This window comes from Scomber scombrus, chromosome 24, assembly GCF_963691925.1.
Source record: "Scomber scombrus chromosome 24, fScoSco1.1, whole genome shotgun sequence".
Taxonomy (NCBI): Eukaryota; Metazoa; Chordata; class Actinopteri; order Scombriformes; family Scombridae; genus Scomber; species Scomber scombrus.
The window spans coordinates 6,383,386-6,399,637 of record NC_084993.1 but is presented as its reverse complement, the minus strand read 5'-3'; the positions used below and the strand labels follow the sequence as shown (position 1 = coordinate 6,399,637).

General features: G+C 40.9%; 2 protein-coding genes across 2 annotated transcripts; one reads left to right on the top strand and one right to left on the bottom strand.

Annotated features, from left to right (window-relative positions):
* The first annotated feature begins 421 nt into the window (after window positions 1-421).
* On the top strand, window positions 422-4,036 carry inha (inhibin subunit alpha). The gene is made up of 2 exons (XM_062414756.1): window positions 422-719; window positions 3,288-4,036. The coding sequence occupies exons 1-2, from the start codon at window positions 422-424 to the stop codon at window positions 4,034-4,036; spliced, it is 1,047 nt and encodes a 348-aa protein (XP_062270740.1).
* A 2,867-nt stretch (window positions 4,037-6,903) lies between these two features.
* On the bottom strand, window positions 6,904-8,282 carry LOC134006547 (gap junction gamma-1 protein-like). Its single transcript, XM_062445463.1, has 3 exons — window positions 8,043-8,282; window positions 7,707-7,932; window positions 6,904-7,616 (listed from the first exon to the last, which is right to left on the bottom strand). Exons 1-3 carry the CDS (start codon window positions 8,280-8,282, stop codon window positions 6,904-6,906), a joined length of 1,179 nt encoding a protein of 392 aa, XP_062301447.1.
* Window positions 8,283-16,252: the final 7,970 nt, after the last annotated feature.

Here is a 16,252-nt window from a genome sequence, read left to right as displayed (position 1 = left end):
GTCCATCTGTGTGTGCTTTATATTAATAATGCACATGTGCTGCACCTGACATGCCAGTGGTTGATTCCTTGATTCTTATCTTCAAACTATACATCAACTCTATGCCACAAAAGCAACTCTGCATGGCACAAACGCAGAGAATACAACATGCAGTCACTCTCCGCTCAATACTGTGTGAAACAATCACAGAAACAGATACTGCTACATCCCAGTCGTCAAGGCCGTTCTTTGCTATCTTGGGTTTATGTGTTGGCAACAAAATGCTTCGCCTGCAGACTTTACTCAGACCCAGATAGCTGCAGAGCCAAACAGAAGGAGAGAATCACATTTTTCGAGCTAATTGGAATTTGTTATTGTTACAAAGTCTGTATTTTGTAGACCAACTTAAAAAAAGCTTTCCTGCTTGTCTTGCTTTACAGCCATGGTGCCCTGTGCTCTTTTTATTCTGGGCCCCTTGTGGATCCACAGTCTGACACACGCTTGCTGTGGAGAGGAGCTGCCCAGGGAAGCGGTGTTGACCTGGTTCAGATATCGGGTTCTGGACGGTTTGGGGCTGGAGGAGCCACCTTTGGCCACTTTGGGTCCCGACAGAGACACGGCACGAGCAGAAGAAAGGCTTGCACCCCAGAGGACCCTTAGGACTCGCAGGACAACACAGGTCAACCATGAAACCAATACAAACCAGGAAACTATTCAAATTATTCTCTTCCCCAGTTCTGGTGAGAAATAGTTTTTAACCTCAATATCACTTCTAAATGTCTTTCTTCTGCCTCGTCTATTCAAAGGCTTCCGTTCCTAAACACTATACAGGGTGTCCATAAAGTCTCTATTACAAAAGCAAATGAATAGACAAATCTGTGGAAATTGAATCATTTAATACGAAGCACATCAAGACGGTACTCGATTTCTTGCCATGTTCGCCTCATCCAGGGATGGGCACAAATACATCAAAATGTATTTCCAAATAAAATACCAAATACCCACCTCAAAAATGTATCAAAATAAGCTACAAAATACAGAAGCCAAAAAATGTATCAAAATAAAATACTGTATTTTTGTACTTTCAAAATACTACAAAATACTTCTTTCCCCAAGGCAGTTTTTTAAACAACCTTTCTTCTAGCCTTTTTCATCTATCCCTTCACTTTTACACTACCTGGAAAAAAAACATCTGAAAGCAAGAGACTCCTCCAATAATCAGTCAACAGATTAGATATGCTGACCCCTCATGTTAGAGACATCCCAATATAAACCTCTGCCCTGAGAAGTGTTCGGTAACTCAAGGAACCCTTCCTTAAGTATACTTATTTACTCTCTTGGTGTAATAGATTGCCCACTATGAATAAGTCACAATAACTCAAACACAAACAATCCAAATGGATGATTTATTTAGAAATTTAAACTAGGTAGCATTTTAACCTTTTCAGTTATTTAACACCATCACTACCAAACTTATGGTGAGTTTCATCACAGTTGAATAATTTTGTATACACCTGAAACTGGTGTGTGCACAACCTCTATCAATGTCAAAAAAAAAAAAAAATCAAAAATCAAAGAGAGTGACACACTACCACAGAGAGTTAGCTAGCAGCTAACATTAAAAAGTTAAATAGCCTAGCCGTACAAAGAACACCTAACGTTACACTGAACAGGAACATGCCATAAAGAGAGCGATTCATGGTTGAGAATACATGTGTTACTAAAATAAACTAGCTACATTTGGTTGCTCACCTTGCTTTTAAACAACTTCCTTGACAGGTCCGGACAAAGTACCAAGCATCTAGGACTCCAATCTGCAGCACCGCGCGTTTTGTGTTGTGATGTGCAATGTGCATGCCCATAGCAAGTGTGAAACAGCGCCAACAATTCCCAGTGGCTGAGAGCGGTATCACAGGGGCTGGAGCATGCGAGGGTGCCACAGACAGGCAGACAGAGAGAGATATTTCGTGCTTAATAGATACATAGATAGATAGATGTCATCACGGCGTTTCACAGAAAGTATTTTACAGTATTTTCAAAATACAAAAATACACAACACTGGAGTATTTTGATACAAAATACGAAGGCACTTTCATAATCTCTGTAAAATACAAATACAAAATATTTTGTATTTGAAATACGTATTTTAAATACATGTATTAGAAATACTGCCCATCCCTGGCCTCATCAATGGTGGCAATGGCATCAGTGATCTTTTGCTTCAGGTCGTTGATGTCCCGTATCTTTGTTCCATACACGATACACAAATGCAATGTGATTAAAAACTTTGATAACCAATGACTACATAGAACAAATCTGATTAACGTATCTCATCAATTGCTTTTGTAATGAATTTTTTAAATTGTAAAGAGACTTTGTAGACACCCTGTATATCAATTTTGGACCCTTCTTTTCAAGTCAGTGATCCAAAAAGTGAAATGATTTTGTCATCTGATTTGGAATGATCAGGTTTTCTGGGATTTTTTTCAAGCACATGATAAAATGACATTATACAAACCCAGCTTCACTACTTCAGAAAAGAGTATATATTTTCATTCCAATGTAGCACAGTTTTATCATATTTTCCTTGTACCATAACTCCACAGCAAAGCTCATCTTTTCATGTGAAAATAAATCTCAGCCTTTTTCCAATCACTGAACCATGTTAGCATCTGCTAAGTGACAGTTTATTCATCATTTCCTGACAATACCGCCTTATTAACCATCCTCCTCAGAGAGTTTGTGTAGACTTTAGATTAAATGCTAAAATTAGAATAAAACAATTTAAGATGATAGGCAGAGTTGCTCAGTGATTAGAAGAGTTTTGCCTGAAGGGGAACAATCTGACCTAGAAGTGACGCATGAGGCACAGTGAAGACTCTAATATTACAGTCATATCAGAAAACAGTTGTTTTCTACAAAGCACACAACAATAGAAAGCGCTTCCTCGAAGAGTTTGTTGTCATTTTGTAATTCTCCTTTGAATCTACATTGCTTGAACTTATGCGGGGGGAATAGCAGGACTTGTTTATAATTTAGTTTACTGTATAAGAAATTGAGTAGGAAAGTATCTTTTGCACCATTGCAGCACATGGAAATAATGGGAAATTTAAAGCCACAAAGTGAAGATTTATTTCCATGATTATGCAGCTTTCAAATTATTCTTGTGATATAACTTTTTGTTTATAGAAAAATGAGAATTCCAGTAAACATTTGAACAGTCCATTGGTTGATCTGAAGCCAGCATTCAAAGATGGTCCAATAATAACAGAATAAACTTCTGTGACTGCTCTCTGATCTTTTGGCAGAATCATCCTGTGCCAGATCTGACTCAGCTCCTGAAGAAACCACCAACAGCCACTTCACATATTATTTCCAGCCGTCCATGAACAGCCAGGAGACCCTGGTCACATCTGCCCACTTTTGGTTCTACGCGGGCGAAGGAGCCACAGTCAACTCGTCTGCCCAGCTGTTCATCCTCACCTCAGCTCAGGAGCTTCTTCAGGCAGCAGAGGGTCCATCAGAGACAAGCCTAGATGGATGGACCACCTACAGCTTGGATCAGAACCTGTTGACATCTCTGCCTCAGGGCCCTTTTCTGCTCCAGGTCCGCTGTGCCACCTGCCAGTGTCATGCTGACGAACCAGATAAGATACCCTTCCTTAACCTCTATGCTCAGCCTCGTGGTCCTGTCCATTCACCACGCCATGCAGCAATAACTATACCCTGGTCTCCATCTGCCATCGACTTGTTCCAGCGTCCCTCCGCAGAGAGACCCCAGAACAGCGACTGCAACCGAGCAGAGATTGAAATCAGCTTTGAGGAGCTGGGCTGGGACTACTGGATCATCCAACCCAAAGTGCTGACTTTCTACTACTGTCATGGGAACTGCTCAGCCTGGGATCGAACCACCGCCATGCTGGGGATCACACAGTGCTGCGCCCCGGTCCCAGGAACCATGAAGTCCCTGAGGATCACCACGACATCTGATGGCGGGTACTCATTTAAGTATGAGACCTTGCCCAACATTATACCTGAAGAGTGTACTTGTATTTGAGCATCAAAGCTTAAAGGGCTAGTTCGTGCATGTGAAAGTCCATAAATGTTAGGAGGTTATATGTAATATTTGTCTTGGTGTATTATTTTTGCAGAACCAAAACTAATTGCTTTAGTAGAGGATAGTTGTATTTGTTTATCTGTTTTAAATGTTGTAATATGGGTGAACTGATCCTTTGATACTAATTTAGACTTAGCCAATGAGATTTATCTTGCAAACTGCATGTTAAGAAATTCTTATCAACTTGTTCTTTTGTCATTTATTCTTAAATAAAGCTGTATATTACTGCTTTTATGTTTTGACTATCACCTTTAGAGGGCAGTGTAGGCCTACTTATACTGCTCAACATCTTCACAGTCTGACTTTTCTTGGTGTTGACAGATGATGTAAGGTATTAAAACATCTGATTCAAATTTCAATAACTATGTAAATACCACAAACATCTCTGTTGAACATAACATAGGCTGGATCCCAATTTTCCCCGATTAAATGTTTTAGTTCCTGATTCATAAATCTTTCGTCCCATTTTAACATATTATGATTTGTCAGTTATCAATTTACTGAGCAACATCAAGGGCTTTGTATAGCAGCAACTTTACCACTGAAATAAAGTCCAAAGACCAAAACCTCCCGTTCAAATATATTTATTTACTCTGAAGACAAAATAATCTCTACAGTTACAAATACTACAAAACTTGCAATAGAAAAAAGTATAAACCATTGAAGAAGTACCATATTCAAAACAGAATGTCGTACCTAACAAGAAGTAGCAAAAATGGAAGTGAGATGATTACAAGAATACAGCATCAAACAGCTCTCTGGCAATTTAAGGTTTCCAACCAGAGGCCGTAAAACCAACCAACAGGCTCTAAGAAAGTATGAACTCGGTATGAATACTGAAGCTACTGATCAAAGACTAAAGATGAAGTGAAGATTATGGCTGTTTACATGGCACCAGGTTCTGTCTTCGACGGCCAACTGTCGTCAGTTCCTCAGCTGGGTTGTTTTGGGTCCCCCCCCCCCTGTTCCAGGATGCATGAAAGCATCCATGTTTGAGCGCAGAGGAGGCGAAGTGCATGTCAAGGATGGAAAATATGTCTCACCGAAGAAGAATGTAAATTTAAAAAGACAAGGGTGGAATTTCATTGTTGACAGTAGCCCAGAAGACAGATGTTTCCAGCTGGTTAACAAAACCCACAAAAAGAGAAATTATTTTTGAACTTTCTGCAATGACGGACATTGTGTATCATTTTTTATAGCACATAATTCATGGAAGAGGAGGATGTACTAGCATCCAAGTGCCCAAATATCACCAGTCATGTGAAATAGGTGGTGATGCCAAACCTTCTCTCTAGACAAAAAAGGTATAATCTAAAGCTTTGGTCAAGTCAAAGTAAAACCAACTGGTAAAATAAGTGGAATATTTTAAATTGATTGTACAAAAATGATTCTTGGAAATTCCTTGAAGCATTTCCTGTTGATAAAGAATTCAAGCATTTCCCAGGTAAACATTTTGGCCGATTGGAGTAAGTATACAGGCTTCAAAAATCTGTCAAACATTTCTGAAATACGTGTGGCTTCTGGTTGATAAACATCAATAATCTCCAACATCAAATCTGTTTAAATTAAACATGAAAAATGACTCATCGAGCACAGGTTAAGCCGCCCTTTGCTGCAAATAATGCTGCTGCTGCTTCTCCAGAAAATGACATAACCCAGGGCTGTGTTGTTTCAGATTCTCTCCGAGGCCAACAAGCCTCAACAGAGTGAGTCTTTAACATTCGGCGACATTTTATAAAAAGAGAGCTTCTTTTTGTGAGGAAGACAAAAACAGTATGTTCGGCAAGAGGAGTTTTAAGCTTACGATAATCCTTACAAGGTCTGAAATGGATGAGGATTACTGCATGGCCACAAAACACAGAGTGGCTGAAAGAACAGGGTGTAGACAAGGTTTTAGCCGAAGGCACAGTCGAGGTTTGGACGTAGGTCAGCAAGCAGAAACTCGAGATGTGACAGGCTTTCAAGTTTAGAGTCGTGGAGATGAACCATTTGTCTCAACAGCTTGGTCAGCATTTTTCTTTCTTTTCAGACTGACCCCTAATACTGAAAGGCACATTTCTCTCATTCACAAACAAACACCCATACACCCATACACACACACACAAACACACACACACACACACACACACACACACACACACTTTGGTCTCCCTCAGTGGTCTGACTGCATTCCCATATGTGCTTCCCCATGTGTTTAAGGCCAGTAGGAATGGAAGGACAGACGTTTGAGGCAGGAAGCACGCTCAGGCATGTATTCCTAGGAGAGGAAGAGACAAAATAGAGAAGGTTGTTTGTTGTGCTGACTTCAGGCTTCACAACAGAAAGAAAAAAAAAGAAAAAAAAATCCTGAACAAACCTGACGCAGGATTTAGGAAACATTCAGAACAGAGCTGAAACAATTCACTGATAATTTTAAAAAAAACAAACATTTATTTTGCTTTTTGAGCAATAATGCCAAATATTCACTAGTAGTGTCTCAAATGTAAGGATTTGCTGACTAATCTTTGGATTTTAAACTGTTGGTTAGACAAAACCAATCAGTTTGTTACCCTTGGACTCAATTTCAACCTCCTAATTATTATGCATCTTGCAGAACGATTAGGGTTGCAACTAATGATTTGGTTTCTTGAGATTTCTTTGTTTTTGATTTAGTCCAAATTAGAAGTTGCAGAAGTTTTCTTTCATATTCAGTTACATAGAAAAAAAAACTACATAAAAAGTAGCACACCCTCACTTTTAAAGAGGATGGAATTAGGGGGTGTTTGGCATTTTTTTCTTGGTAAATGAGTGGAAATCAAAGTAATGTGCTAAATGTATAAGACTGCTAAACCGTAAATACCTTTTTCGCTCGCCTCTCCTTGCTTTTCCTGGGCAAAGTTGAGACGGTTCTGCTCTGCAGCCGTCTGTGCAGTCGTGTTGACCTCTGGGCTGCTGCTTCGTGAAGGGCTTCCTTCATCTCCCTGGTAAGCCAGGTCCAAGTGCTGCTGGGCCAGCTTCAGGTGCCTCCGCAACCTCTCCAGGTCCTTGGTCGAGTGCCCCTCATCCCCAAAACTTTCCCTCCCGGAATCGCCCAGCGGCAAGTCCCTCAGCTCTCCTTTCAGCTTCTCTTTCTTCATGGTGGCGTGGTATCCTGGTGGAGCTGTAGGGATGGAGCGTGAGGAGGACGGTGGCGGGGGACGTGGCCTGAGGGTGGCTCGCCTGCGAAAGGTGTCTCGGATGCCGCCGATCCCCAAATGGAGGATCTCTAGGATGGTGAGGAGCAGGCACAGGAAAGACACAACGTACATGACCATCAGGAAGATGGTCTTTTCTGTGGGTCGGGACACGAAGCAGTCCACTGTGTGTGGGCACGGTGAGCGAGTGCACACGTAGGAGGGTATCACCTCGAAGCCGTAGAGGATGTACTGGCCAAAAAGGAAGGCGATCTCAAAGGCAGAGCGCCACATCAGCTGGCATGTGTACACTTTCATCAGGCCGTCGCGCAGAATCCGCCGACGACCATCGTGCTTTTTCTCTGGAGCTTAAAAAACAGAGATACACTAGTTACAATCTGATTTTAGTTATTCTAAAAGAGGGGTAAAACCTTCAGTATTACAACATTAATACATACTTTTGTCTGCTTTGTCTGGCTTGTCTGGTTCAATCTCTTCAGCGATCATGGGGTCTTCCTCGCCGTTGTCCTCTGCTTCCTCGTAGTCCCGAACTGCCCCACGGCTGACGATGGGCATCCTCTTCTTCTTGCTTCTGACTGCCCGGTACTCGCTGTCATCCATGCGGGCGATCTTGTGCATGGCAAAGCCCAGGTACATAATGGTGGGGGTGGTGATCATGATTACCTGGACAACAAAACATGTGGATATCATTCAGAGACAAAAATCATCAAAGTAGGGGGCGTTTTTGAAGCTTTTACACTGAACATTTATTGAAAAGCTGATATCAAACTCACTTGGAAGATCCAGAATCGGACGTGTGAGAGCGGGGCAAACGCATCATAGCACACGTTCTCACACCCAGGCTGTTGCGTGTTGCAGACAAATTTACTCTGTTCATCGTAGTAGATGGTCTCACCGCCAACGGCCGTCAGCACGATGCGGAAGATGATGAGCACCGTCAGCCAGATCTTCCCCACGAAGGTGGAGTGGTTGGAGATCTCATCCAGCAGACGGGTTAGGAAGCTCCAGCTCATGGTGGCAAGGTGACAGGGGAGCTAAATGAGCTCTAGGTGAGAAAGAAACACAACATTATCATTACTATCAAAGAGATTTGTTTCATTTCTCCGTTTTTTTTTATATGAGCAACCTACCTGCTGTCTTTCTTAGATATCCAACTGAGTATCTTTAGGTTCTGAATTATTAGTGGGTCAAAACAAGTCATTTGAAGACATCACATCAGATCCAGCTATACTGAATAATTGCTTGGTGTATAAAACCTTTGAAACAGAAACAGATTTAACAAAAACAATCAGTTGCAGCTCTATTTGATGTTATGCAAAATTAAACAGGCAAAAAATTCTCTGCTTCAGCTGAAAACATGAATCGAAAAGTAAACAGTAGTGACAAAGTGTCAGTCAATGAACTTTGAAGCTTATAAAGCATCACTAAAATAGTGCACAATACACAATAATTAAAGACCGCAAGTGCAGTATTCAAGGTAAACCTAAACTGCAGGGTGAAGGTATAAAAATAGCCACAAGCTTTGTTTTAAATCAGATGCAGATCTCTCTCTGAACCCGTCCTGTTGGTCAGGACATACTACTCAAGGTACCAGTTTGGTAAACCCACATTCTTACAGCTCCCTGCCATGCCAAGCTTAAGCTACTTAATCAAACATCAAAGTGCTGGCTGGCAAGTTGCAGCTAGCTGTGAGGAGGCATGGTGTGGCTTTAGACTGAAGGAATTGTAACACTAAAAAGGGGGTGAATGGAGTCAGGAATGTTTTTTCCTGTCACACTGCCAGAAATTATCCCTTTAAATTCCTTCTTTTTAAATAATAAAAATCACAATGTGGTAGGTTAAAATGTTAATGCCATAAAAAGAAAAGAACAATGCTGGTACTTTTTCAGCTCAATAACCATTTGAAATGTCTGCTCCTTTAATGTGGATCATTGAGAATTTACTTTCTCAACGTCAGATTATTTGGTTTCTCTCTGGTTCTCTCCAAAACTAGGAAAAAGGTTGCATTTAAATCTCCCTGAGCACTGAAATTGAGTGCTGCACATCAGTTATAGCACTTGGTATCAAATATATATATCCAATTTAGGTTTAAATCTCTATACATCCATCCCTCAACCAAAAACAGGGTACAAGAAGACATTTTTACTTATATTAATGCCACAATTACCTTATAATAATACAATAACCGCACTAATTTGAATGGCAACACAAAAAAGGAACATTTAAAAACTAGAACGTCATCTCTACATACTTTTGCAAAACAGGGTGTAACAAAAGAAAATAACCAGCATTTCATGACTCATTGGAAGCAACCAAGGTTTTAGAGATTACAAGCATCTACAGGCATGTCTCTTCAGATTAGTTCATGATATAAAAAGGTCTTCGCCAGGTTACTCATCCATTCCTTTTGCGAAATCCTTCAAACACTGGCATCTTCAGGTGTTCAGAGATGGTGAGGCTCACTTGTCTGAGCCTGACCTACTCACCAAATAAGTAACGTGCCAAAAAAACAGGCGTTTGTGTCTTTAGTTAAGAGGCTAAACCAAAGCTGTGAAAACATGTTTGGGAATTGGCCTGTCTCGGCTCGATCCAGACGGAGAAAGTTATGCTTTAAGGCACTAAATGTCACTTTTTTTAAAGAAAAGGGGGTTTAAAAAGGTGATATTCACCTTTTACAGTGAGCATCATCTCATCTCCTTAAAAAAAACATCACCTGTGCCCTCTCAGTGTTGATTACTGGGTGGTGGGAAATGGTAAGGTATTTTGAAAAACACAGCTCGTGACCCTGATAGAAAAAACACAGCTGCAGGGTGTCTGACATCTGTTTTATACTTAACCACTCTACAATTAAAAAGACCCCACCTATAAATGCCACAGGTGATGGAAAAAATTCAACAATATGTTCTTACTTGCTTTAGTATCTTGATTAAAACGAATTACTTAATGTGTGTTGAACTCCTTTTTTCTCCTTTTAAAATTTAAAAGCTCTTCTCCCACTGAATGAGGCCGACTGTCCCTTTAAAACATCATGTGTCCCAGTTGCCGGCGGGTTTTGTTTCCTCCACTGAAACTCTTTTTGTGATCTGATATGCAGCCATCTCTGCTTCAAACTGTGTTTTAAGGACACGACCCGCTGTGTAAAATAATGCTCACTGACCAAAAGAATGATTCCACAGCAGACTGACCACTAATGGAAATCTAATATCCCTATAATCAGAAAACAATTCGAAAACATGTCCAACTGCCAAAACAAGGAGCTACAGGAATACATTTAACCTTCAAGGGGTTCAACCTTTTTTATCAACTTTCAAAAGAAACTTATCTCTGTGCTTTAGTTGAGTCACCTGAGCAACACACGCACACCTGGAAAATATACCGACTTCACCTTGCCAAGACAGAGGTTAGATATGCAGAATTTCACATGGTATCAAACAGACTGATGACTGTTAGGTTGCTTGTCTCATACTGTTCACCACATATTGCCAATTAAGTGCAAATGTCCACATTGTCAGCACATTTTTATATTTCAAGTCTGTTTAATGCTCTTTTTTATGTTGTAAGTGCTCTCATGCTGCTTTACAAAAGTAGTCCACTATAAAAGCTAATGTGCACATTTCTCTTCAAGATCTCAAGCATGAAATGTCACAGGTAGGCTAGTAGTCTGCCAAGAACTAGTCATGGCTGGTAAATTATTTCAAAAGTCTCTTGGGAATGGAGCCAAGAAGTTGCTGTAATTTCAAACTCCGGCTGTGTGCCACGAATGGATCGAGATGTAGTTTTGATTTTTAGCTTTTTTAAAGTGGTTTGGTGTGATTTACATCTGTACAGCAGGTGCTACTGCTCAATGAAGAGCTCAAGCTCCTGGTAAGGGTCCATGAAAGGTTTCCAGGGGTGCACAACTAAAAGGGAAGAAAAAAGGTTTAAAGACTCCTCGCCTGGTGGCTTCTCTTTTCTTCCACAGGAGCAGAATTGTACTCAGATGAAAGCTTTACAGCACCCCTTGTTAACACACTGTTAAATGCCGTCGCTGCCTTCCTCTTGTCTGGATAAAGATACCAAAGGAAAACAATGTATTTGCTCAAGATAAACTGGTTTCTGCTTCAAGTAAGTGCAAACATTTCTACAATGCCATCCTCCCAACAGTTGACCAAAGACAGCTTTTAAACAGTAGCATATTTGCTCATGTGGGCTAAACCCAGCTCAACTGATTTAATGGCTTTTTTGCTTCAGGAGTCACTGGGCTCCAGGAGGAGATGGAGGGGGTTGGAGAGTTTTGGGCAAAGGATCTGGACAAAGCAGAGGCGAGTTAACATTCCAGTCTAACCAAAAGCAGAAAGCTGGATTTTAGGGTTCAGGGAGCAGACGGAGGGCACATGAAATCCCCATGCAGTCTGAGCAACAAGAGAAGAACACAGCACCTCCACAAATGTCAATCACTGCTCTCACTGGTGTGGTGTCACTGTGAAAAATACAGTTTTTGACTTTGCAAAACATCCAGAGGAGGGACAAGAGTTTATCCACAAGGCAGATTTCCTGTCCTGTTTCAAATAAGAAGCAAAACGAAGTTGAAACGAGGTTTAAAGAGATCCTCAGCAGAGCCGTTGAATGCTATGAACACGCTTTGCTGAGTCAGACTGAATTGTTTTGGAAATTGTGGCATTCCTGGAGGAAAACAAAGTGCTGCCAAGCTTCAGTGGGGAACAAAAATCCGGTGCATTAGAAGATGAAGCCGTCCCGTTAAAGAGTCAGAGACACGATTAGTTTGGAAAGTTGAAACCACTATTAGTAAGAGAATTGCTCATTAAATAAACAAAGGAAAATCACTGTAATGCTTAGTCCGTAGTGGGAGTTTATTTGAGTCACATCGCCGAGGCAGTTTTTAAATCTCCTAGAATTAACTAAGCCTTTTTTTTGGCACTTCTATGACCTCACGGCATTTTGAGTCGCACTAATTGTCTTATAAAAAGTGTTACAGGATTGAATTTTCCTCGTTGGCTTTTAAAGCTGAAGAACTTTGTTGCGACTCACCACTCTCCGGCAGCACGCACTAATCCAAAAGTCGTTACGCGGAACCCACTAGACCAAAACCTGCTACTAAAATAAACTTACTGGATGGCACAGAAATAACACTCAAGTGAGCTTCCATAAACTTGTAAATTATAACTAACTTTTCCACACAAACTTTTTTGGAGAACAAACTACCCACCTTCTGCTCTCCAATCCGCGCGTCTTCTCTCCTTGCGCTTAATTGCTCGACCAGGTTTTCCTAATTAGAGCGCGCGCTCATCTGCGTCTGCGTGCGTCCGCGTCCGAGGCAGCCTTCAGTATAAACCATTGAACTATATGAATCATTCAGTCTGCGTTGACCCCATGTGTTGGGGTCCCGAACAAGAGGACAAAAGGCTCCTGCTCCCCTCCTCTTCCACGTAACTCGGCCCCATTCAAGAAGAGGAGGCCCCTCGTCTGAAACCTGAGATCCACAACGCTGACTACCGTTCTGCCCCACCGGGGAAAAAAAGGACTATGGGAATCCTATTATGGGTTTTATAATGTGATGATGCTATGCAAGTGTCACAGCTAAACCTCAGGTGGTTTATAGGAACTTTAAAGGAATTTCATAGGGGATAAAAATACCATGACGCACAAACAAAACGCCTTTCCACTGCAGACTATACTGTAGTACTTTATCTTAACTCATCATTATGGTGTTATTCAGCCAGATTAAATAAAGTCCTGATAATACAATCTTTATATATTCAAATAAAGTCCGTATAAATGAATATATAAGTGAAGAAAAGCCTGAATTAGTATACATTTCCCTATAAATTCTACCATGATGAAGTGAATAATGTTCAGGTTTTGTTGAAACTGCTTTAAAGAGTCAACTTTATGGTCATTCTGATATTAATAGGGTGGACAAGGTCTTTGTATCACATTGCAGTAGTTTTAGCTATTGGTTAACCTAAATTGGCAACTAATGCATATGTTAAAAAAGGTGATTTAGCATTTCTACAAACTGATGAGTTATAGATTAGAAATGTAATTATCAAAATTGATGCATCAGGCGGAGATATACTGACTTTTGGTTTGGGTCAAGTTACAGGATTTCTTGTCAAATTAAAAGCCTCCACGCTCAAACTGAGATAACCACAATGACAAAATCTGACATCCAAAAGCACCTCTGGAGCCACAGAAGACCTCACACAGCATAAACTGATATTCAAATGTAGTGGAGTGCCCCTTTAAACACTTCCATGTCCCAAAGAACTCCACCTGAGAGGATTTATATCATTAGAAATCTGTTTACATTCATAGCTTTTTATGCTTAAAAAGTACATTGAGTGCAACAACACCATAATCAAATCATTCCCTTTTTTGAGGACCCCATGTTATCCTCTGGACCACAGTTTGGCAGCCCACTGGCCTGACAGAGCACTGCGTGACTGCAGCTTTTAGACGAGGAGGCCCACCATCCAAGAAATTCGTTGACTCTCGAGCGTTCAGCAAAACAACAGATTTCTTGCTGTCATGCACAGACCCGAAAATGTTTGGAGGAGGCTGTGGGAAGTCGAATCAGGCCAGATGTCTGCGCCCAGCCAACTCACCGTGGCTGCATCCCAGCTTCCTCTCATAACTAACTATCCTCCCTGTCCTCTGGTTTCTCAAATGGGGTCCAAGTGAGGCATGAACTCATTCACCTGAGCCTTTTCACCTTTGCTTATTTAGAGAGAAAAACAATTAATCTCTCAGGCTCTTGTGGAAAGTCTTACTTTTTCATTCTTGGATTGTTCTGCGGTTATTTTTGCTTGCGATGAGTGAAAGGTGTGATGATTCTAGGGGTGCAAAATCCCACTAGGATTATGCAATTTAAACCAAAATCAGATCAAAGTGGGGTTAGGGGTGGGGCAAGTTTCTCTGGAGGCTCTAAATTCCTTCCTACACCCCTGCAGTGAATCTATTAACTGCTTGAATAAAGGCAGGACTCATTTTTTGTCACCTGCAGAGCCCGCCATCTCTTCCTACAGAGCATACAGCAGGTAGCATGCTGTGGTTATGTTTAAATAGTAGGGTAGGGTGCTTATTCCCTCCCCTAACATAAAACTTTGTGACATAAATTAATGGCATTCAGCGGTTATGACTCATGGACTCACAGGCTTCGTTTCTGGGCTCATTAATTTCACCGTGTTTTAGGCCAAAAACAAAGGGATTCAGTATTTCCCCAGCAGGAGTTTATTCCTGGCAGGACAGAGATGGCTCTCAAACAGTGTTTAGATTATCAGGTGGGGAAACTCTGAGACATACAGAAACTACAACAGAACAATAAAACAAACAAATAACAGGAATTTCATTAATGATGTACAATGCACAGCCATTATGTACTTGCTAAACAGTGTTTCTTGGTAGTGTGCACACTCACAGAAGAGGTACAGATGCAGGATTAAAAACTGCACACAGAGGAAAAGGAGAGATTGTGTGAATGCTGAAATTTGAAAATTTCAACCCACAAAGTCTTTATCAAAATGATGGCTGCACCTAGAATGATGCAAAATAATGTCAAATATCTCCAAACATTTAACATGCACACTCAAGAACATGATATCCTCAATGCAGCACTGTCCATGCAGGATACATGTCAATTTGTATCGCAAATGTTAAAGATCCAAAAAGCTGCAGAGCAGGTCCTTTTTGATCCAAGTTCAAACACTGAATGTATTTATTGTTGACTTACGTGCTGTTCTCAATAAGGGTAACTGCAGCTGCAATGCATGACTTCTTAATATGAAAGCTTTGTCAAATTTTTTCCTCCACATATCCTTTAATTCCTTTGGTTCTTTTGGATTTGTGCACCATGAAAGAGCCGCAAAGTACCAACAGATTTGTATTTTTAAAAGGAGTTTGGAGCTCATGTTTTCAGCTGCTAACACTCAAACCTCTTTAACAGCGAGCGTCCAGCCTGCTTAAGTGTCTTTAAGCACGACACTGAACCCACACCAGTCCCGAGGAGGAGGAGGAGGTTCTGCACCTGCAATTGACCTTTGACCTCCACCTCTACCGGAGACGAGAGGTAGAAAGCCACAAAAAGCGCTGTTGTTTATTGTGCGAATCGGATTTATGGGAAGAACATTAAAACCAGGCTGCATGAGGAAGTGGATGAGTAGTCGCCAGTCATTTGTGTGTAAACCCAACTGTTGCTCACTGGTTTGGGGATCGGTAGGATGCCAGCCATGTGGGTGCAATTGAAGGTGATCCAGGTCTCCGACGAGCATGTGCATAACACATGTAGAGCACTAGTCGCTAAAGAAATATTTACACTGTGAAATTGGTTAACATACCTTTCACACAGCTGAGACTCCAACTGAACCTCACTTAGGAGGGGAGGGACTGGCAAGTTGGTGCCGTGTGGCAAAGAATGAAGCTTTTTTTGTTTTGTTTGAGGCAACAATTAAACATCCGTGACTTTTTCTGCAGATTTCCATCATTCATTCACTTCTGCTGCTTTCAACTGGAGCCAGAAATAATGTATTGATTAAGCTGACCCAATGAAAAGAACATTGACAAGCTATTATTTAGCACCAATGAAGGACTCAAACAATCAGTAAAAGCGAATGGTGGAAGCAGTTAAAAGAGATTTTCTGCCCTTTTCTTGATGAAAATATTGTTTAAAAAAATCTATCTTCAAACCCAAGCAGTGACACAATTAGCTACAAGCCTGCATGCCAGAAAATGAGGCCATAGTTGTACTAATCACCTATCACAGAAAAGAAAAAAAGGTCAATAAGTCATATTCTAGAGGAGCTGATGTTTCCTCGGGTTATATTTTGACATCGGTAGGTCAAATACTTCTTGTCAAGCTTCTATCTCTCCATACAAACTTTGAGTATTAGACCTAAAGATCAAGCTTGCATACCAAAATCATTTCAGTGTTAATAAGCTGTTTCCTGTTATCATCCAATCTGACAGGAGAGGAGAGATTTTTTCAACT

Excerpts from the sequence above, each read along its gene's own strand:
- inha (XM_062414756.1), top strand. The coding sequence starts at position 422 with ATGGTGCCCTGTGCTCTTTTTATTCTGGGCCCCTTGTGGATCCACAGT. Across the intron at positions 720-3,287 it reads TATTCTCTTCCCCAGTTCTG|AATCATCCTGTGCCAGATCT; the intron begins GTGAGAAATAGT and ends ATCTTTTGGCAG.
- LOC134006547 (XM_062445463.1), bottom strand. The coding sequence starts at position 8,282 with ATGAGCTGGAGCTTCCTAACCCGTCTGCTGGATGAGATCTCCAACCAC. Across the intron at positions 7,933-8,042 it reads TCCGATTCTGGATCTTCCAA|GTAATCATGATCACCACCCC; the intron begins GTGAGTTTGATA and ends TTTGTTGTCCAG. Across the intron at positions 7,617-7,706 it reads GCCAGACAAAGCAGACAAAA|CTCCAGAGAAAAAGCACGAT; the intron begins GTATGTATTAAT and ends CTGTTTTTTAAG.